This window comes from Mytilus californianus, unplaced genomic scaffold, assembly GCF_021869535.1.
Source record: "Mytilus californianus isolate M0D057914Y unplaced genomic scaffold, xbMytCali1.0.p SCAF_8, whole genome shotgun sequence".
In the NCBI taxonomy this organism is placed as follows: Eukaryota; Metazoa; Mollusca; class Bivalvia; order Mytilida; family Mytilidae; genus Mytilus; species Mytilus californianus.
In genome coordinates, this window is record NW_026262734.1 from 70,552,340 (window position 1) to 70,576,734 (window position 24,395).

The 24,395-nt window shown below is 32.7% G+C and overlaps 2 protein-coding genes across 6 annotated transcripts in view; both read right to left on the minus strand.

Annotated features, from left to right (window-relative positions):
- Positions 1-24,395, minus strand: part of LOC127712168 (uncharacterized) — an 87,107-nt gene that overhangs the window by 11,638 nt on the left and 51,074 nt on the right. The window lies entirely within an intron of this gene.
- LOC127712160 (repetitive organellar protein-like) overlaps positions 1-24,395 on the minus strand; it is an 84,938-nt gene that overhangs the window by 5,891 nt on the left and 54,652 nt on the right. For all 3 annotated transcript variants that reach the window (XM_052218444.1, XM_052218445.1, XM_052218446.1), the window contains 6 exons: positions 24,075-24,246; positions 19,016-19,108; positions 12,584-12,672; positions 10,263-10,363; positions 9,231-9,828; positions 6,499-6,597 (listed from right to left, as the gene is read on the minus strand). In XM_052218444.1, the coding sequence (XP_052074404.1) occupies positions 6,499-6,597; positions 9,231-9,828; positions 10,263-10,363; positions 12,584-12,672; positions 19,016-19,108; positions 24,075-24,246 (1,152 nt within the window). The remainder of the gene's footprint in view (positions 1-6,498; positions 6,598-9,230; positions 9,829-10,262; positions 10,364-12,583; positions 12,673-19,015; positions 19,109-24,074; positions 24,247-24,395) is intronic.

Genomic DNA, 24,395 nt, shown 5'->3' on the forward strand with positions numbered 1-24,395 from the left:
TGAGGCCCTCCTGAAATACATGGAAAAATAACAAACAAAGAATTACAAAATAATCAAACAAATACACACATTAGCTAATGTGTAGGGAATTAATACATCACAAAGTTTCCTTTATTCATATTAATATTTAATTTCCATGATTAGTTATAATAAAATGCTTCGCTTGGCGCAGCTTGATACGACCGCAGAGGTCGAACCCTGAACAGTTGGGGCAAGTATGGACACAACATTCAAGCTTGATACAGCTCTGAATTTGGATTGTGATTAAATATTTGACACAGCATAGGTTTCTGACACAGAAAGAATGTGGTCTAAGAACTTCAATTTTTTTAATTTACCTATTATGGTCCAATGTCCAAAATCAAAATACATGGTTAGATTCAGCATATCAAAGAACCCCATATATTCAATTTTTGTTGAAATCAAACAAAGTTTAATTTTGGACCCCAACTTGGACCAACTTGAAAACTGGTCCCATAATCAAAAATCTAAACACATGTTTAGATTCAGCATATCAAAGTACCCGAAGGATTCAATTTTTGTTAAAATCAAACTAAGTTTAATTTTGGACCCTTTGGACCTTAATGTAGACAAATTTAAAAAACGGGACCCTAAATTAAAAATCTAAAAACACAGTTAGATTTGGCATATCAAAGAACCCCAATAATTCAATTTTTGATGAAATCAAACAAAGTTTAATTTTGGACCCTTTTGACCTCAATATGAACCAATTTGATAGCGGGCCCACAAATAAAAAATCTAAATACATGGTAAGATTCAGCATATCAAAGAACCCCATATATTCAATTTTTGTTGAAATCAAACAAAGTTTAATTTTGGACCCCAATTTGGACCATCTTGAAAACTGGGCCAAAAATCTAAAATCTAAACACATGTTTAGATTCAGCATATCAAAGAAACCCCAAAAATTCAATTTTTGTTAAAATCAAACTAAGTTAAATTTTGGACCCTTTGGACCTTAATGTAGACCAATTTAAAAAACAGGACCCAAAATTAAAAATCTAAATACACGGTTAGATTTGGCATATCAAAGAACCCCAATAATTCAATTTTTGATGAAATCAAACAAAGTTTAATTTTGGACCCTTTTGACCTCAATATGAACCAATTTGATAGCGGGCCCACAAATAAAAAATCTAAATACATGGTAAGATTCAGCATGTCAAAGAACCCCATATATTCAATTTTTGTTGAAATCAAACAAAGTTTAATTTTGGACCCCAATTTGGACCAACTTGAAAACTGGGCCAAAAATCTAAAATCTAAATACATGTTTAGATTCAGCATATCAAAGAACCCCATATATTCAATTTTTGTTGAAATCAAACAAAGTTTAATTTTGGACCCCAATTTGGACCAACTTGAAAACTGGGCCCATAATCAAAAATCTAGACACATGTTTAGATTCAGCATATCAAAGAACCCTAAGAATTCAATTTTTGTTAAAATCAAACTAAGTTCAATTTTGGACCCTTTGGACCTTAATGTAGACAAATTTAAAAAACGGGACCCAAAATTAAAAATCTAAATACATGGTTAGATTCGGCATATCAAAGAACCCCAATAATTCAATTTTTGATGAAATCAAACAAAGTTTAATTTTGGACCCTTTGGACCTCAATGTGGACCAATTTAAAAACGGGGCCCAAAATCCAAAAACTTAATACACGGTTAGATTCAGCATATTAAAGAACCCCAAGAATTCAAGAATAAAACCCCATTGAAATTGATCAAGAAATAAGCAATTTATACGAAGTATCTTCTTTTGCACAATACTGTGCAATTGAATATTTCTTGCTATTGCGCAATACTGTACAATTGACAATTTCTTGCTATTGCGCAATATTGTGCTATTGGATATTTCTTGCTATTGCGCAATACTGTTAAATTGAAGATTTCTTGCTATTGCGCAATACTGTGCAATTGAAGATTTCTTGCTATTGTGCAATACTGTGCAATTGAAAATTTCTTGCTATTGCACAATACTTATTATATGATAATTTACACATCCTGTTTGGTGTGTATCTCCTACCATATCATTATTATTTGCTTTTAAATATAAATCAGAAATAACCAACTTAAAATGGAAAATTTTAAAAGAAAAAAAAAGGAAAAAAAGAAAAAAAAAAAAAAAAAAAAATCCCCCCCCAAATTTTTTGAACCCCCTTATGATTCATCACCCCCAAATTCAATCCCAGCCTTCCCTTTGTGGTATGGTACCTTGCAGTACAATTTCAGAGAGATCCATACACTTGAACACAAGTTATTGTCTGGAAACTAGAAAAATGCTTATTTTTGGCCCCTTTTTGGCCCCCAATTCCTAAACGTTTCGGGCAATTACCCCCAAACTCAATTCCAGCTTTCCCTTTGTGATATGGAACCTTGTAGTACAATTTCAGAAATATCCAAACACTTACACACAAGTTATTGTCATGAAACTAGAAAAATGCTTGTTTTTTGCCCCTTTTTTGGCCCCTAATTCCTAAAATTTTGAGGCAATTACCCCCAAAATCAATTACAGCCTTCCCTTTGTGATATGGAACCTTGTGGTACAATGTCAGAGAGATCCATACACTTACACACAAGTTATTGTCTGAAAGTTACAAAAATGCTTATTTTTGGCCCCTTTTTGGCCCCTAATTCCTTAACTGTTGGTACCATAACCCCCAAAATCAATCCCAACCTTCCTTTTGTGGTATTGAACCTTATGGTGGAATTTCATGGAGATCCATTCACTTAAACTAAAGTTAGAGTGCGAAAACCAATGTGTCTTCGGACGACGCCGGACGACGACGACGACGACGACGACGACGACGACGACGACGACGACGCCAACGTCATACCAATATACGACCAAAAAATTTTTAATTTTTGCGGTCGTATAAAAATGTTAAAATAAACAAAATTTCAATTTCATTGTTCCTATCATGTAGTGGTATTATCAGAAACTGGACATAATCATCTCTACATATTTACAAACTCAGTTTTTTGTTTTAAACATCTGTTTGTTAAGTAATATTATCTATCCCTTTATCAGCATGAGATGACAGATTTACAGCTCTACTTAACCATTTTATAATTGAGAGAAGATATGAAACTTTCATTCTGAAGGGTTTAGATGTAAGACTGAATACAAAGTCTTTAAAAAATCTATAAAACTTACCTTTACTTATATTCAAAATATCTAATAATGAAGAGTGAATTTCAAACTACATTTATACATAATTTCTTCTCTGAAATTAGATTTGATAATATATCTATTTTTAACTATGATTCTAATTTCTATTAATTGTGCAAAACAGCTCTGAATTTTGATTGTGATTACTGGTATACATTTGACATAGCATAATTTCTTACACAGAATGAATGTGGTCTAAGAACTTAAAAATTTGAAATTAGACATTTACCAATTATGGTCCAATATCCAAAATCTAAATACATGGTTAGAATCAGCATATCAAAGAACCACAAGAATTTAATTTTTGATGAAATCAAACATGTTTAATTTTGGACCCTTTGGACCTTAATGTGGACCAATTTGATAACAGGGTCCAAAATCCAAATCTAAATATAGGGTAAGATTTGGCATATCAAAGAACACCAATAATTCAATTTTTTATGAAATCAAACAAAGTTTAATTTGGGACCCTGTGGACCTTAATATGGACCAATTCAAAAACAGGGCCCAAAATCCAAAATCTATATACACGGTTAGATTCAGAGCATATCAAAGAGCCCCATATATTCAATTTTTGTCAATATGAAAGTTTAATTTTGGACCCCGATTTGGACCAACTAGAAAACAGGGCCCATAATCAAAAATCTAAAAACATGTTTAGATTCAGCATATCAAAGAAGCCCTTGAATTCACTTATTTTTAAGAATCAAACAAATATTAATTTTGGACCCTTTGGACCTTAATGTGGACCAATTTGATAACAGGGCCCAAATCCAAAATCTAAATACATGGTTAGATTCGGCATATCAAAGAACACCAATAATTTATTTTTTGATGAAATCAAACCAAGTTTAATTTTGGACCCTTTCAACAGGATCCAAAATCTAAATACACGGTTAGATTCAGCATATTAAAGAACCCGAAGAATTCAATACTTTGAATTAAACCCCATTGAAATTGGTCAAGAAATAAGCAATTTATACACAGTATTATATATAATTTAGAAAAGTATTGTTTTTGGCCTCTTTTTCCTAAACAGTTAGAGTCATAACCCCCAAAATTAATCCCAACCTTCTTTTTATGGTATGGAACCTTTTGGTACAATTTCATAGAGATCCATAGACTTATACTCAAGCTATTGTCTTGAAACCAGAAAGTCCAAGTTTTTTGCCCCTAATTCCTAAACGCTTAAGGCCATAACCCCCAAAATCAATCCCAACCTTCCTATTGAGGTACAGAACCTTGGGGTAATATAGAGAACCATACACTTATACACAAGTTATTGTCCTGAAACAAGAAATAAATGGGGAATGTGTCCATGGGACACAGATGATGCCCCAGCTTGCATATCATATAAAGTTATAAAAGGACATAACTGAAGAACGATAAAAGTGACACCACCAAAATTCAAACTTGATCTGTATTTTGTGGTAATAAGCATTGTGTATAAGTTTCATAACATTTGGTTTAGGTTAACTTAAGTTAGAGAACGGAAATGAAAATTCAGCAATTTTTCCATTTGTAAAGGGGCATAACTCTAGAACGGTTAAAGTGACATCACCAAAATTCAAACTTGAACTGTATTTTTTCAGGTCATAAGCATTGTGTATAAGTTTCATATCATTTGATTGAGGCAAACTAAAGTTAGAGAATGGAAACATAAAATTCATCAATTTTTCCATTTGTAAAGGGGCATAACTCTAGAACGGTTAAAGTGACGCCACCAAAATTCGAACTTGATCTGTGTTTTGTGGTAATAAGCATTTTGTATAAGTTTCATAACATTTGGTTGAGGCAAACTAAAGTTAGAAAATGGAAATGTAAAATTCATCAATTTTTCCATTTGTAAAGGGGCATAACTCTAGAACGGTTAATGTGATGCCACCAAAATTCAAACTTGATCTGTGTTTTGTGGTAATAAGCATTTTGTATAAGTTTCATAACATTTGGTTGAGGCAAAAAAGTTAGAGAACGGAAACCAACTTTGGGAAGTACGTACGGACGGACAAGAGTAAAACTTAATGCCCCCTCCGCTACAAAATAGTAGTACATGTGAACTGTCCATTACAGGATATATAATTTTTTACAAAACTTAATAGTATAGTGGCACAGTTTAAGTTGTAAAAGGAGTTCCCATGGGAAATTGTATTGTCTATATTGACAGAATTGCAACCTTTAGATACATTTATTTTATAATTTCACACTTGCACTGCTAACAATCTTTGTAAAAAGTGCAATAGCATTACTCAACTTTCTGCAGTAGTTGGATATAATATTCAGATTCTACCACTGCATCGAGTGTGATTTGTTATTTCTCCACTCGAGATAGTTAAATATCTAAAATTTAACTGTCGAGAGCAGAGAAATATAGTATTGCACGACATTTGGTTATAATCAGTTTCTCTAATGATTTTCAGATGATATGCAGTCAAACTTAATCCTTCTTTTCCAATGATCTGCAAAAAGACGTGTTCTTTCTATGTAACGTCATCAGGCATAGTCGCCTTATTTTGTGACATCACAATAGGAAATTCAGAGGAAAGCAAGTAAATTTGACGACACAAACGAATTTAAACCAATGAAGGACTGAGATCAAACAAACCACATTTTGATTAAATAAAAATAATCAACAGGACAGGTCAGGAAAAGGATAAATAGGTAAAGAATTCGAGGAAAATATTCTAAATATTGATATTCTGCAGTAGTTGGATATAATATTCTACATATTGATATTCTGCAGTACCGGTAGTTGGATATAATATTCTACATATTTATTTGCAGTAGCTGGATATAATATTCTACATATTGATATTTTGCAGCAATAAAATACATGTATAATAATCTACATACCAGTTTGGTTGAATATTACAAATTGCAAATTCTTTATCCCCATGCAAAAGCAGCAAGACAATGCTACAGTCTAGTCATGGTAATATAATAAGTAACTAGGAAGAAAATTCCCAAAGAGATGTATATATACAATTGTATACCAAATGTAAGAGATGTATATATACAATTGTGTACCAAATGTAAGAGATGTATATATACAATTGTATACCAAAACCAAATGTAAGAGATGTATATATACAATTGTATACCAAAACCAAATGTAAGAGATGTATATACACAATTGTGTACCAAATGTAAGAGATGTATATATACAATTGTATACCAAAACCAAATGTAAGAGATGTATATATACAATTGTATACTAAATGTAACTGTCATCCAAGATTTGCAGCATTCACCAGCATAACTAAATGAGTAGAATAAGGAGTGACACAAATAATATGTAATACCTCTCTAATGCTAATTTTTGCTGTTTTCTCTAGACCAGCTATCATCTGTCGAGATTCTAATAACAGCTTCTGCAACTTACTGGATGGTGAGGCCTCCACCTGCATTAAAATTCATTATAACATTAATGATGATTGACTGGTTTATATTATACAACATAACACATCTTTAACAACAGACTATAAGCATGAATAAAAAGTCAAAAATTAAAACAACAGGAACAAAAGAAGATGTTAATTACTTTAGTAGATAAATAGCAACCCATCAACACAAATAACCAAAAGATATCTAGATATAAAATTGGATTTTACTATAATAAAGACTGAAATTTAAGTCCCTTGGTATTGAGAACTTAACTTGGACATAAAATTTAATATGAATTTGTTAAGCTTCATATAATGAATGGTTAGAGAGCCCTATTGACCCAAGTTGCATGATTGTAGATTTTAAATCTAAACTCAAGACATTGAATCAATTCATGTACGTGTAGGTGACCTTGTTGAATACTGATATTCTCAGCAAGATGCAGCATTTCACTTGTATGGTATAAATTTATGACAGTTGGTATATGAGAACTAAACATGGTCATGACTTAAAATAAGTCATTGAAGCTTAAAACTTAAACAAAGGTGTCCTTCCATTTACTGTATATTAACAAATAAATTTTAGATAGAAAGAATAACTATCTATACTATTAAATGAGAAGACCTCATTTTGTGTGTTGCTTCTCTTCCTTCCACAATAAATTAATCATCATGCCCTTATGTCCTAGGTACCATGCATAATCGCATTTGTCATCCATTCTTATGATTATTCAGTTTGGGTTATTTTGGGAGAAAAACGAAAATAAAGGCGTCCGGATATTGTTTCCGTCATCGGACGCACTTTTAAGTCATAGACAAGACTTCCGTTTAGCACTGTTTAAAATTACACGTAATTTTCATATCAAAGTACTTGGGGACAATTATTTTCGCGTTTATCTGTACACCATGATCATACATATGCTATAAATAAAGTGTATTTGCTATTTACTATCAATTCCAAATCTACTATCCACGGCGGTCACTGATATATTATGTAACGGAGATGCTGAAATAATTTCCCTTGGCAAGGATATTGGATGACGCAAAATAAACACTATCACCCCGGAAGAGCGGAATAATGAACTGAATATTTATATGAAATTATATTGTGATGATTTTGTAGACGTTTTATCCAACTTACTGGATATTTTATAGAAGACTTTGCCATTCTTATGGAGGAATTATACCTTTTAAAATGAACTTGTGAAAATAATAGACTTATTATAATAAAACATTTGTATTGGGGTCACTATTACTATAAGAGAAGTTGAAATAGCTCTGCACTCATAGACTGTGAACATTACCTAACTTAGTGAATGTTTAGGCTTCATCATTCATGTATAAATTTATATAGAATATTTAATAAAGTATCTGAACATCTGTATTTGGTCTCAATTGACAGAGCTCAGTCTCAGTGGAACGAACCTTTGTCCGGATGAGACACATAGAGGGGACGGTGACGCATAGCCACCCAGCCCTCCTGTTACCATTATAAAGAGAGTCTCTATATATAATATATATCAGTTACCGCCGTGGAAAGTAAACTTGGAATTGATAGTAAATAGCAAATACACGTTATTTATAGTATATATGTATGTTCATAGTATACAGAAAACGCGAAAATAATTGAAATTAACAGAAAACAAAAATTAACGGACTTTGGAAAAAAAGGGAAGGGCTAAAACAATTGTTCCGTCCCCAAGTACCTATGACTTTTGATACCTTTCCTGAAATTCTCCAGTCATAAAACCTTTTACAAAAATTCATCAATTAACAGTTTATATACTTTCAACTATACTCTTAATACCAGCGATTTCGCGGGTGTGTTCTAGTATTATTTAGATAAGAATAAGAAGCTGCTGAACCAACGCCTTTGTGGTGAAGTGAAGGTAGAGTCACTAAAGAGGATACCCGATGGTATGCAGGGTTGTCAATAAAAATAAATAAATAAAATATCGCTGGATTGACAACAACACTTTAGTGAACTGCAAGTTTTATTGTGTCGATATTCAGGACAAGTTATATAGAAATTACAATCCCTGAAGTATAAAAAAATGGTATCTAAATTTTAACGTCATAATGTGTTTACTCCATTGTCTTTGTTGTTCCTGGTTACCAATGTATGAATGAAATGAAATAAAATGCTCCGCTGGGGCGCAGCTTGATACGACCGCAGAGGTCGAACCCTGAACAGTTGGGGCAAGTATGGACACAACATTCAAGCTTGATACAGCACTAAATTTGGATTGTAATTAAATATTTGACACAGCATAGGTTTCTGACACAGAATGAATGTGGTCTAAGAACTTAAAAAATTTTACCTATTCAAACCATATCATTATTATTTGCTTTTATATATAAATCAGAAATAACCAATTTAAAATGAAAAAGTGCTGAAATAGTGTACAAAAAGCTAAAAGCTAATGCCAGCAACTCTTGATTGGAATCCTCATGTCTTGCATTCTGAGATATTTATTCTAGATGTAACAGAACAAAATTACTTCTATCATAATTATGCAGTCATTTTTAAGATTTAGGAATGAATCTCTAAAAATATTTCTTTAAATATTGACTGACCTTCACATAAAAACAGCTATTATTTTGGTTTATTTTAAGTTTGGTTTTATTATAGAAATTTGTATTTTTCTAACCTCTTTTCTTGGACTTCCTAAATTAAAACTATTATTCAAATTATTGTCTTCATCATCTTCATCATCTAGATAATTGGACAACTTTTCTTCAAAAGAAACTCTCTGTCTCCTGGATGAGGACATTTGTTGAACAGTAAAGTCAACTTGGTGTGTCCCACTTATTCCACTGTCCCTAGTTAAACTACTTATTCCACTTTCCTTAGCACCAAAAAACTGTCCATAATCCTGTTTATCCTCAACATACTTATCATCTATTGTTGCTTCACCACTTAAATTGCGCAAATGTTGATCAAACCTTTTTTTAATATTATTTTCACCAGTTTCACCCTCTTGAATTGTCTCCCTTTCATCATATATCATCAGATTATTCTGGTCATTTATATTTTCTTTTGATGGTTCATATGCAAAAGTTTCAATGTCTGCTAACATAGCCTTTTGTACATGTTCAGACTGTGGAGTTTTATATTTTTCAGAGTAATGTATTGAGGGAGAAAGCGATCGTTTTTGCTTCATGGATTCTGCAAAAGTTTGTTGTGGAGATAAATCTGCTGTTATTCGACTGAATGATTTACTACAAGAGAAACAACTTCTTGAAGCACTGAAAGAGAAAAAAGTTATAATTATTCAATCTGCAACTTTTACTTCAAACTCTCCAATGTGTGTACAGACGTGCATACAGTATCCCATTCAATAAAGGGAATAAAGTTGTAAAATATCTGATAATCCTGATAATTGCATAACTTTTAAGAGGTTCCAGCTTTGAATAAAGGAGACAAACTATAAGCTGTACATGCAAAATATTTCAGAAATTGACTATTAAAAGTTCAACAACACAATGTTATGGACAAAATCAAATTTCTTATTTTATGCTATTAAGTGATATAAACTTATTCAGATTGCCTGGAAATGACAATGCTACACAATCACTAAAATATTTGTCTTTCTATACAACATAATTTAATCTTTTTTTGTATGTATCTCTTATCAGTATTTTTGCTCAAATATTTAGACTTTTATATATAATTTACTAGCCTCAATTCTTCTAAACTACTTTGTTGCTTATGTATAACTTCTTTAGAACTTTCCAAATTCAACTGTAACAGAGTCAGTTCCCTCTGCTGTCTCTCAAACAACTGAAAAATAAGTTACATGTTAACAAACTGATGATGAGGCTGTTGGTGCTTAATAATTAGCAAAGTACAAAAAAAAATATAAAGTGTAAACTTGAATCTACTTTCTACCATCTTTAAGACCTACTTATTGTTCCTAATTTCGGTTATGATAGATTGTTCAAATTATAATTTCTATTACACAAATTTGCAAAATAATACTAGAAAAACATCACCATCCTCATAATTTCAGCTATTGAAATTAAATCAAAACAAAAATTTGTCATATTGATCAAGTTTGCCACTCCTGTTACTTTATTCCAATTTGTTTACAAGGTTATGAATCCATAACAGGTATATATTTTGGGAAAATATTCTAAATTCAGAATTCTTAAAATGATTGCTACAAGAAACTCTTGTCTGCGTCATCACACTTGATTGCCATGTCCCCGCAAATATCTTGTGCTCTGTGATGTCTGCATGAAGTTTTTTTCTTAATATAATTGTATGTTTTCATACTGATCTATCTTCAAAGGCATATGGTTGTTATTGAATATCAAACTGCTTACATTAATACTACATGGCATCTAGATCTTGCTGTAAGGTGTATTTCAGTTCATTGTTGAAAAATTTCCAGCAACTCTTAAAATGAAGGACAACATTGAAATTCTCTCAGTTTAACCAACTGTTTTTTTCCTTTTGTTTCATGAGATTGCTTTCTCAACACAATATCCCTTCTGGTCCAATTAAACACACAGATTTTGTGATTATACTAAAACTCACAATGACTTGATTCATACAAATTATCAGACAACCTGATCAAGGATCCGGAAATTTTTTCACACAATTTCGGTCATTTTGAGATGATTGAAAAGTTGGTGCCCCCCCAATTGTTGATGTCAAACTAGATTCATAGCATCAACAAACTTGTATTGATGTTTCATCGCATTTACTAAGTAAATTTCATTTTTCTAAAAACCTTCAAGAACAGTTTAGGGAAGGCAACAGTTTAAAACTGAAATGATTTTAATGACTCAAAATGGTTAATTTCTCAGACATTGCTTACGTTTCTTTCGATTTGACAAAATTAAAACTGGAAGTTTTGCGATAACATTAAAGTACGAATAATTCTGGATTCATTTCCGGGATTCCTTTTGTTTATCAAATTGACAGGAAATCACCGGCTTCTTTTTATTTTATTACCTTTAAAAGTGTTTGAATATAACAGATTATAGTTGCACTCGTTTATTTTTACATGAAATCAATTTGCATTTTACGATTAAATATTTAATTTGCTGAAGACAATTTCACGCATGCGTATTACATAGTAAATAAAGCACATGTGTTACTCATGAAAAAATACTTTTTTCTACGTCAATTAAAGTAAGGTTTATTTTTAAATCAGAATTGATGATTGTCTTTGCTGAAAGTAATTAAATAATGAATACACTTGTCAGGGAATTTTAATTTCTTAAAGATATTATTCTGAGCTTGTGACCAATATTGTCAGGTGTGAATTAAAACCACAGGTAAAAAGTGATTAGCGATCATTAGCAAATGTTTCCCAGAGGCATTGATATAGATATAAGAAGGGCCCTCAGGATTATCAAACTACTGGAGTGACAGTTTTATTACAGGAAAGGGATTATAAACAAAAACAAGTGATCACAAGTGGAAAATGGCGATTAAGAAACCCGATTTCAAAAATTAGGTCAATGAAATGACCGAAATTATTTCTGTTAAAAAATAAAATTTGTCCTAAATCCCAATTACTCGTTTAGGACATATAGCTTTCATCTTAGGACATGACTGGCAAATATGACCGTTTCCGGACCCTTGAACCTGATATAATAAATGATTAGGAAGCACTGCTTTTTTAAGACATCAAAAGTTTTGATACTGACTGCCAATTAACTGGTACTTCAAATTTAAAAAAAGTTTATACTGACATTAATGTGTTTTAGGCCATGAATTAAGACAGTAGTTTACTGATGTTCTAATATCATAAATATAGATAAAGAAGACAAATCAAGATAACAAACAAAAACCAAGGGAATAGCATAAACTTTATAAGGAGCGAGACCAGGTGCATTGACAGGGTAGGTGTCTCCTGCTATACATGCATCACCCTCCATGCCAATAAACAGGTGTTTTCTTCCCAATGAACTTTTCCTTTTGTTTTAAAAAATATTACAGGAAAGGCAAACACAATTTGTTTTTAGTTAAATCTTTGCATTTAGATACCTCTCTAAGTTGCTTTAGCTGTGAATCTGTTCTTGTCTGTTTTGATTTTAGAGATTCAATCAACTGGTCCTTACATTTCTCTCTACTGTCTACAAGTAAATTTTTTTAAAATTAAATATAACTAATAACAGATACAGTCAACCTAATAAACAAGCCAATCAAGTAAAAAATCAAAGCACTGAAGGGAAAAGGTCACATTCAATTTTGAAACAATGAATTGTATTTGGCTAGGCAAATTATAAATATGAATTATAGAATAACTAATCGAAGAATCAAATAGAGAAAAATATTCAACGAGTGACCGAACAACACATTAATTCACGAATGCCCGTAGCGCATGAGTTAATTATCAGTGTTGTTCAGTCACGAGTTGAATAATTTTCGATACTTGAATTCTTTGATTAGTTATTCTTTTTATTACATTGGCAAATGGCTTTTTTTAATGAAATTAATGTAGAAAATGTAAGGAACTATATCTTTTTTCTACGCGTTCACAATTTGTTTTGATCCGATGTTATCGACGTCTTGACAACGCCTATTGTTGTATGATGTCAGAGAGTGAAATAACCACGTTTATTTCACATGTGAAATTATCGGTTTTTATTTGACTGTGAAATCAATGTAATTCAATGCTACCAATGTAATAATTGGAGTTATCTTCTTTTGTTCATAACTGTATATTTTTAGATGAACCTTTTGTTATAACAGATTCATATGCCATACATTACTTATGTATGTATGAAAACTGTGTCTAATCCTTTTGGCCATTTTGAACAATAAAATATGTTAAACTTATGTAATTTTTAATATAAAAAAAGTTTTCTTGACAAGTTTGGTTTTTTAAAACACACATCATATTTTAACTTGAACATTTGAAGATTACATATCATTAATAAATTGACACTGACTGGATAGGATCATAATGATCACCTCGCTGCACTATTTTGTTTTAACTATCAAAGGTAGTGATAAACCCTGGAAGATATAGATATCAAGTCAGTACTATAAGGGTTTTGATTGCATTTCAGTCAATCTTTACCCCAAAATTCAAAGAGCACTGATCTAATACCCCCATCAGTTAACATTTAAGGGCTTGATAGGGGTATTTAATTCTTCATTTTGAGTGTAAGGGCATCTGAAGTGAGGAACAGTAAGGGTTACCACTTTCCCAAATGGCAGAAAAAACACCCAGGATGGTAAATTTTGGGGTTAATCTTAATGAGGATCATCATGAAGCATACAATTACAGATTTCTTAAAGATCCCAGAGGGAACTATCTCTGATATCGTAATGGATAAGCATATATTAGTTAACTGCATTCCTCTAATTCTTTGGCAATTTAAACCTTTCTGTACCCATTGTTTAAAAAATGTAATCAACGTGTGGTTGCCGATGATCTCAGTAGATGATTGGCTAATTTAAAAGGTCATAACCCTTATCAGCACTCTGGATGGAAATGTGCTAACAGGTGATAGAGAAATTGACTACTTTATAAAACCTTGTACAATAGGGATATAGTTTGACCCTCAGAAATTGTTGTTCAAGTTGTTTACTATTTTATATGAATAGATTTCATTAAATGCAATGTTCTTGATCAAAAGTGATCTTTTATTAATGTTTGCTTCCATTTGATCCAGAGATGAATAATTGAAGTTTTTGTGCATCAAAATATTGTAAGTGTAAGATGTATAAATCAGGAATGTGGAAGACACGTGAAGGGGATTTTCGTCTATCAAAAATTTATTTATTTGATAATCATTAGAGAAACAGATTCTCACATAGTTACTCATAGATTATCTGACACATCCAATCTCAATAGTTAAATTATCAAATGTTAATGTCCTCACCTAGGGTTGGGCTTTTAAAATTCAATAATTTAACTATCTCAATTGGATAAATCTGATTGTTCACTGGTGCCAATGTAAGAATCTATATTTATCAATTAAAATTTGAAAACAAGAAATGATTGTAACAGGATGCTGTTACGAAGTCTCCCAAACGAAGCTCCAATAAATCGTCATTCCCAGGTTTGCCTGACATTGGGCAAAGTCCAGTAAAGTTATATGCATTAGTAATGCCTGGGGACTGACCCTGTATATCATTCAAATCATCTTGGCATGACAAACCAGAATATATATGGTTTACGGGTGGGGATCTCAACCATTTACAAGATATTAGATCATTGAGGGTGGGGGGACCCCTGGGGACTGACCCTATATATCTTTTGAATCTTTGTGACATGACGAACAGGAATATATATGGTTTAGGGGTGGGGATCTCAACCATTTGCAAGATATTAGAACTTTATCAAATGGCAGGGGGTGGGGGTGATCCCTAGGGATTGACCCTATATATCATTCAAATCTTCTTCACATGACGAATAAGAATATATATGGTTTAAAGGTGGGGATCTCGACCATTTACAAGATATTAGATCATTGGGGGTGGGGGACCCCTTGGGACTGACCCTATATATCATTCTAATCTTTGTGACATGACGAACAGGAATATATATGGTTTAGGGGAGGGGATCTCAACCATTTACAAGATATTAGAACTTTCTCAAATGGCAGGGGGTGGGGGTGACCCCTGGGGACTCACCCTTTATTTCATTTGATGTGCTTTATCATGACAAACCAGAATATATATGGTTTAGGGGAGGGGATCTCAACCATTTACAAGATATTAGAACTTTCTCAAATGGCAGGGGGTGGGGGTGACCCCTGGAGACTAATACTTTACTTCATTTGTATGTGCAGTATCATGACTAACCGGAATATATATGGTTTAGGGGTGGGGATCTCGACCATTTAAAAGATATTAGAACTTTCTCAAATGGCAGGGGGTTGGGGTGACCCCTGGGGACTAATCCTTTTTTTCATTTGATGGACTGTATCATGACAAACATGAATATATATGGTTTAGGGGTGGGGATCTCGGCAACTTACAAGATATTAGAACCTTCTCAAATGGCAGGGGGTGGGGGTGACCCCTGGGGACTTACCCTTTATTTCATTTGATGTGCTTTATCATGACAAACCAGAATATATATGGTTTAGGGGTGGGGATCTTGACCACTTACAAGATATTAGAACTTTGTCAAATGGCAGGGGGTTGGGGTGACCCCTGGGGATGAACCCTTTACTTCATTTGATGTGCTTTATCATGTAGAACATTTTCAATTATAAAGATTGTGTCTATCACTAACGGTTTTCAAGTTATAATCATTTGAAAAAAAAAAGAAAAAAAAGCCCATAGGGTTCTATAGTAAACCCCTCCCTTCTTTTGGCCCCTCAAAGTACCCCTTTTAGACCCCAATGCACAAACGAAACCCTGATTGCACCACTAGACATGTTAATCTAACATATTGTGAAACCTTAAGTAAATCTGACTAGCGGTTTTGGAGAAATGGTGCGGACAAGTTCATTCAAAAAAGTGGCGGAAGAGCAAGAATAATAATAACTAGATTTGCCATTGCAAGCAATAGCGGATGTCACCCTTCCCCCCATTGCCACTAAGTGGCAGCCATTTCAAAAATTTTAAACAGTGAATGCACATATATGCATGGCAATACATCTTTCTGTAAATTTTCAGAACATTTGGAGCATTTTGAAATTTTCACATTTTTGCTGTTTCCATGGCAACAGCGACCATTTTGGAAATTCCAAAGTCAAAAGTCTTATCTATACATGCCAGTTAGCATTAATATAAAGTTATATTAAGTTTGGTGCATTTTGAAATTTTTGACATTTTTGCTAGTTTCCATGGTAACAAAGACCATTCCCAAAATTGTAATGACAGATGCCACATTGGTACATGGGAGGGAACAAAACATCAAAGTTTCAATGGATTTGACCTACCATTTTAAGAGAGAAAATGCTACTTTAAGGTTTTTCCCATAGGGTTATAATGGGAAACCTTTCCCCAGTTTCCATGGCAATACAGTAGTTCCGATGATTCTTAAAATCATCCAAAACCTGTATATAGTGGATACCTATGTTGTATAAAAATTTGATGATTTTTAGGTTAGGCATTCTCAAATTAGTCATCAAAAACAAAAAAAATATTTTTCACATTTTTGCTGTTTCCATGGAAACGGCGGCCATTTTAAAGTTCAAAAGTTTCACTGCAACTCCTCTGATGGTGGTCCTCATTATGCTCAACAATCATGAAGATTGGTTCAATTGCCTCAGAGAAAACTGCCTGACAAAAATTAGGTGGAAGAAAAATAATAGTAATAGGGAAAAAGAAACAGAGGAAAAGCAATATGTCACCCGACATTGTCGATCGGTGCAGCCATTTCAAAAATTTTAAACCGGGATGCTTATATATGCATGGCTATACATGCATCTGTAAATTTTCAGAACATTTAGAGCATTTTTGATCAATTAAAAATGTTTGACATTTTTGCAGTTTCCATGGCAACGGTGGCAATTTTGGAAATTCCAAAGTCAAAAGTCTCATCTAGACTTGCCGGTTAAGAATCATATTAAGTTTCATTAAGTTTGGAGCATTTTGTAATTTTTGGAAATTTGACATTTTTGCTGGTTTCCATGGTAACAGAGACCATTCCCAAAATTTAATGACAGGTGCTACATTGGTACATGGGAGGGAACATACCATTAAAATTTCAATGGATTTGACATACCATTTTAAGAAAGTAAATGCCACTTTTAGGATTTTGGATCATTTTGACCTGTTTTACATTGTTTCCATGGTAACGGCAGACATTTTTGAAATTCCAACGCCAAATTCCACATCTACCATTGTTGCTCATCATTACTGTGAAGTTTCATTAAATTTTGAGCATTTTGATATTTTTGAAATTTTTGGTGTAGTTTCCATGGCAACATATAGTAGTTCCAGTGATTGCCAAAATCATCCAAAACCAGTATATAGTGGGCACCTACATTGTATTAAAATATCGTGATTCCAAGTTTATGCATATCCAAATAATCCACCAAACTCTAAAATTTTATTTTTTTTACCTTTCTTTGGTTTCCATGGTGATGGCATCCATTTTTTAGTGCCAAAGTTGCACTACAACTCGTAAGTTAGGGTTCCTTGTTATAGTGAACAACCATTAAGATTGGTGCATTAGGCTCTGAGAAAACTGCAGGACAAAATTAGGTGGAAGAATAATAATAATTATCGGTCGTCCCACTGTCTATATCACTCTGCTCAGCTCTAAATAAAATTGCATATCACGGCTTTGTGACGTCAAATACATTGACCCGGCCTTAATAACTTTGACCCGGACATATCAGCGACGTCATAATGTTTGAACCGACGTTGATAAGTTTGACCCGAACTTATCAAGTCATCTTCCGGTTTGCTGGTGAAACAAAGAAAACACTTCCAAAATACGCAAATACAGCCCGATAAATCGATTATCAGGTTGGCTGCATATTGAGATTGTAAAATATCAGCTGCTCAACCTTTATGCATGGTATGTTTTATCATCAAATACAACATATATTTAAATATTGAAACTGAACACAAGTGCGGCCACTTCCATTTTAGTCAAAAACCGTCTAAAAAATTAGCACAAATGCTATAATTGTGAAGATTTCAGTAATGTTGCATTAATTAATGATGATGCATATGCATTGTATAGTCAAATACAGCCCATATTTATGTAACAAAAGTATTCTACTTTCCAATGAATAGCTAAAAGTTTACATCTTAAAAAAAATAGTAAAATGCTATATTTTGGAGCTAAACAGGGTTCTTACCAGGCTTACTCCTTTAAAAAAGACAAAATAATATGGTTGCTAGGTGTTTTTCCCAATTATTATTGTTCTAATAGACTTCCAAGAAATTAACCAAAGTTGGAAACTCATAATTTGAAATCAAATTGTTCTATATAAGGTTTTGGTCAATATGTTTTAAAAAGTTATGTTTACATTTTACAAGGTACTTTTCTTTAAAAACTGCTAGTCTGGGAGACTTCCAGGAAATTTACAAATAGTTGGAATCACATCCTTTTGAAACTCAATTCTTCCATGGCATTTGTAAGTCAAAAAGTTTCCCAAAATATATAGTTGCTATATGCTTGTCCAAATCATTATTATTCTAAAGGACTTCCTGGAAATATACCAAAATCGAAAACACATCCTTTTGTAATTAAATTGTTCCATCTCAAAGTTTGGGTAATAATGGTTCCATAAATGTATGGTTGCTGGCTGCTTATTTAAAAATTATTTTAACAGATATCTGGGAAATATATTACAAGGTACAAAGACAGCATTACTTAAATAATTGTGGGTTTGAAAGTCTTTTACGTAGGAAATTAACCAAAACTGAAAACACAACAAATTGTTCAATTAAAAGCTTTAACCAGTTAATTATTTCCAAGTGTCTTTTATGACAAATATTGATATGTTTCCCATCATTAAAGGGAAATCATAACTGTGGTGGAAAGACACTTACTATACTCATCCTGTAAATTTCCTAGCACTTGTTTAGTTTGGTCTGTTATTGTCATCTGATTTTGTAACTCCTCATCTTTTTTCTTTAAAACCTCTGCAATAAAGAAAATACAATTTGAATAAAAACAAGAAGTTGCATGTGTTGTCATGCTAAGCATGCCCCTACTCATTATTAAAGAACAAGAAAACAACTCTTGCTTAGCTTGGTAAGGCTAAAATAAATCCAGATGAATATGGGTAGGGGATCGATATTCTGGTCTGAGATCGATGTATCTGTATGTCATGGTCTTTTATCATTATAATAAAGTTATATGATTTTTTGTCTCTTGTTTATTTCTTTGTTCAGTTACAATTTTACTTGTGGTTTTCAGCCAGAGTAAAATTTCCAATCGATCTTAGCGTGATTTAAATTTATTTGACCATGGGAAAACTTCCGACTCATCTAAATTTTCGAGTCAACCGAGTTTGAGACAGTACTATGATGTTATTTATAGCAACTCTAGCCTTGAATTTTGACCTACTAAGTAAAACTTAATATAAAAGAATTCCTCCCTTTCCTACTTTCAACAATTTGTATATGTTTTATTCTAATATGACGTTCCTCAAACGCTTTGAGTAAACACCTGAGGTAAAATATGAATATATTGTATGTCAGCTGATCATGATTTGTTTGGGCTGTTCCGATCATACTCCCACGTCATATGCTTTTTTATGAATGAGCTACCTGACGTCGATCCGTGTAAATGACGTCATTGAACAATGACGTAACAATATAAGCATTTTACGGGAAAATGCACGGTTGTGAATCTGAAAGTCATCAAAACAAGGAAACATAAACTAATGATGATAAAATTTGTTAAAAGCCAATTTTTTTATATATAAGTAAGATTATCATTTATATTCATCCAAACCTATCTAATTAGGTTATTGTAAATAGTTTAAGCATGTCACTAGTTCAGTTTTCTCCATTCTTTTACGTCAATATTAATAGTGTGTTTAATTTCGGGAACGGCAAATGTTTGCCTTCACCTAGAGCGCTTCGATCCAAAAGAATTGCCGTATTTGTCAATTAGAATAGAAATAATTCATGTGGGCTTGAATTTATACTGATTTTACAACAGATTTGCCCTTTATGCCAATATTTTACCCCTCTCTATCGCTCGTTGTAAAATATTTAGCATAAAGGGCCAACCATTGGTAAAATCAGTATTAATTCAAGCCCCCATGAATTATTTCTTAATTAAAGTCCAACAAGTGTACCTTAAGGTCAAGTTACTGTAAATGGGCTAAAAACAGTCACAATTAACAAGTACATATTTTGTATTTTCCTTGTTTTACACCCACTTTTAAGTATATTTTAGATTCATACTTGCCAACTTTTCGAAATCGTCATAGGGGATTTTAAGCGCAAGAGGACATAATGCTCCTCTTATATTGTCATAAGTGTTTTTATTTACTACTATATTGTTTGAATGAGTATATATGTGCTTAATTATCCTTTTAACTCATTTGAAAGCCTGTTTTGAGGTGTTCAGTTTATATTATAAAGAATTTCAAAATTCAGGTCAACACCTCTCATGGGGGATACCCCCCCTCCCCCATAAATCGGTATAGTTGGCAGGTCTGTAGATTGGAAAAGTATGAGTGCACCAAAGAAACAACTTTATATTTGGTAGGATTATGAAAATAGTTATAATAAAGCTTCTCTTAAATTATTTTGTTGTTTCTCAGCTGCGCAGGATGTTTCCACAATGGAAATGACAACTGAAAACTGCATGAATTCTGCAGTGTACTTCATTTTTATAAAAAAAACAGTGCATATTATGACATAATTGTGACATCATCACATCTAAAATTTTATGTAATTAATTTTTATTTCTTGATTTTGTGCATTTCTAAACATTATGGGCATATTTGAAATAGTTCTCAAAAACTTTATTTTCTTGGGCCAAAACCGGCCCTTATTGCCCCTACTCCTTTAAGAGTATTTTTCGTCGATTTTATGTGCTTTCTATACAAATGTTAAACTATTTTGACAGAATTCAATCAGCAATATATTTCAGAAAATAAGAGATAAATGCATTATTTTTTCAATTTTCAGTTATAGTTCAATGAGCCAAAATTGTATGCAAAGTTTTACCAAAATCTGTGACATAGCCCATTTACTGTTTCTTGACCTTAAGTAGTCACCCAGAAACCACAAAAACTCAAGTTATCATCCGGAAACCATTTTTTAACAACAAAAAAAACTTTTTAGTAACGGCAACCTGGAACTTTGCCTTTTTGACCCCAAAGTCATTAGGATTCCTCCCTTTCCCTATATCTTCCATTGATTTAAGTTTTTACTTAAGGGAAATGTTAAGTATGATTAAAACCAAGAAAAAAAAAATAAAAAAAAAACCCACTACAAAATACCAAAACATACATAATTAAAAAAAACTATATAAGACCAACAAAATCTAAATAAAAAAATAAACTGAAAAACAGGATCATGGGAATCGGAGAGATAGAAATAATAAAATGTTCCGCAGGGCGCAGCTTGATACGACCGCAGAGGTCGAACCCTGAACAGTTGGGGCAAGTATGGACACAACATTCAAGCTTGATACAGCTTTGCATTTGGATTGTGATTAAATATTTGACACAGCATAGGTTTCTGACACAGAATGAATGTGGTCTAAGAACTTAAAAATTTTAAATTGGACATTCACCTATTATGGTCCAATATCCAAAATCTAAATACATGGTTAGATTCAGCATATCAAAGAACCCAAAGAATTCAATTTTTGATGAAATCAAACAAAGTTTAATTTTGGACCCTTTTGACCTCAATGTGGACAAAGTTGATAACAGGGCCCAAAAATCAAAAATCTAAATACATGGTTAGATTCAGCATATCAAAGAACCCCATATATTCAATTTTTGTTGAAATCAAACAAAGTTTAATTTTGGACCCCGATTTGGACCAAGTTGAAAACTGGGCCCATAATCAAAAATCTAAATACATGTTTAGATTCAGCATATCAAAGAACCCTAAGAATTCAATTTTTGTTAAAATCAAACTAAGTTTAATTTTGGACCCTTTGGACCTTAATGTAGACCAATTTGAAAACGGAACCAAAAATTAAGAATCTAAATACACGGTTAGATTCGGCATATTAAAGAACCCCAATAATTCAATTTTTGATGAAATCAAACAAAGTTTAATTTTGGACCCTTTGGACCTCAATGTGGACCAATTTAAAAACGGGGCCCAAAATCCAAAAACTTAATACACGGTTAGATTCAGCATATTAAAGAACCCAAAGAATTCAAGAATAAAACCCCATTGAAATTGGTCAAGAAATAAGCAATTTATACGAAGTATCTTCTTTTGCACAATACTGTGCAATTAAATATTTCTTGCTATTGCGCAATACTGTACAATTGACAATTTCTTGCTATTGCACAATATTGTGCTATTGGATATTTCTTGCTATTGCGCAATAGAAGATTTCTTGCTATTGCGCAATACTGTGCAATTGAAGATTTCTTGCTATTGTGCAATACTGTGCAATTGAAAATTTCTTGCTATTGCACAATACTTATTATATAATAATTTACACATCCTGTTTAGTGTGTATCTCCTACCATATCATTATTATTTGCTTTTAAATATAAATCAGAAATAACCAACTTAAAATGGAAAATTTTAAAAGAAAAAAAAAGGAAAAAAAGAAAAAAAGGAAAAAAAAAAATCCCTCCCCCCAAATTTTTTGAATCCCCTTATGATTCATCACCCCCAAACTCAATCCCAGCCTTCCCTTTGTGGTATGGTACCTTGCAGTACAATTTCAGATAGATCCATACACTTGAACACAAGTTATTGTCTGGAAACTAGAAAAATGTGTTTTTTGACCCCTTTTTGGCCCCCAATTCCTAAAATATTGAGGCAATTACCCCCATCATCAATCCCAGCCTTCCCTTTGTGGTATGGTACCTTGCAGTACAATTTCAGAGAGATCCATACACTTACACACAAGTTATTGTCCTGAAACTAGAAAAATGCTTGTTTTTTGCCCCTTTTTGGCCCCTAATTCCTAAAATATTGAGGCAATTACCCCCATCATCAATCCCAGCCTTCCCTTTGTGGTATGGTACCTTGCAGTACAATTTCAGAGAGATCCATACACTTGAACACAAGTTATTGTCTGGAAACTAGAAAAATGCTTATTTTTGGCCCCTTTTTGGCCCCCAATTCCTAAACGTTTCGGCAATTACCCCCAAACTCAATTCCAGCTTTCCCTTTGTGATATGGAACCTTGTAGTACAATTTCAGAAAGATCCATACACTTACACACAAGTTATTGTCATGAAACTAGAAAAATGCTTAATTTATGCCCCATTTTTGTTCCCTAATTCCTAAAATGTTGAGGCAATTACCCCCAAAATCAATCCCAGCATTCCTTTTGTGATATGGAACCTTGTGGTACAATGTCAGAGAGATCCATACACTAACACACAAGTTATGTCTGGAAGTTACAAAAATGCTTATTTTTGGCCCCTTTTTGGCCCCCAATTCCTTTACTGTTGGTACCATAACCCCCAAAATCAATCCCAACCTTCCTTTTGTGGTATTGAACCTTGTGGTAAAATTTCATAGAGATCCATTCATTTAAACTAAAGTTAGAGTGCGAAAACCAATGTGTCTTTGGACGACGACGACGACGAGAACGACATCGACGACGACGCCATATCAATATATGACCACAAAAATTTTTTTGCGGTCGTATAAAAACTACAGGTTTGCTGTTGAATTATCAAGTAATTACACAAAAGAAAATATGTTACTTTATAACCTGCTAATTATAAACACTGTCAGTTTTGTATCATTAGGTTTCTGTGTCACTGGTCTATACTCTATACCCCACATTTCGTTTTCGTCATAAAAATTTGAAGAGTTCTTTTTACACATCTGAACAAGATTTTTTTAAAACTATAACATGGACCTAAACATTTCACTCATCTTGAGGGAAAAGCACAAATATTCTTAATGTAAAATAAGGCTATGATATTAATACCACTAGATTCCTTCAGATTATTTTTCATTTCTATATACTGATCCTTCCAGTGGTTTGTCTGATTAACTGATTCTAGCTCTTTCTCCAGACACTCCCTTGCTCTGATGTCTAATTGGCGTAATCTGTCACTTAACTCCTTTATTTGAGCTGTAGCCAGTTCTAAATCGTTATCCTAAGTAGGCAGATAAAAGTTAAGTTTAAAAGTTAGGCTTGTATAAAACAACAAAATTTTGGAATAATTCTAATCACAGATTTGGAATGAAGTGGATTGAAAATACATCAGTATATATATAATAAGGAATTCCCAACTTTGACTACTAA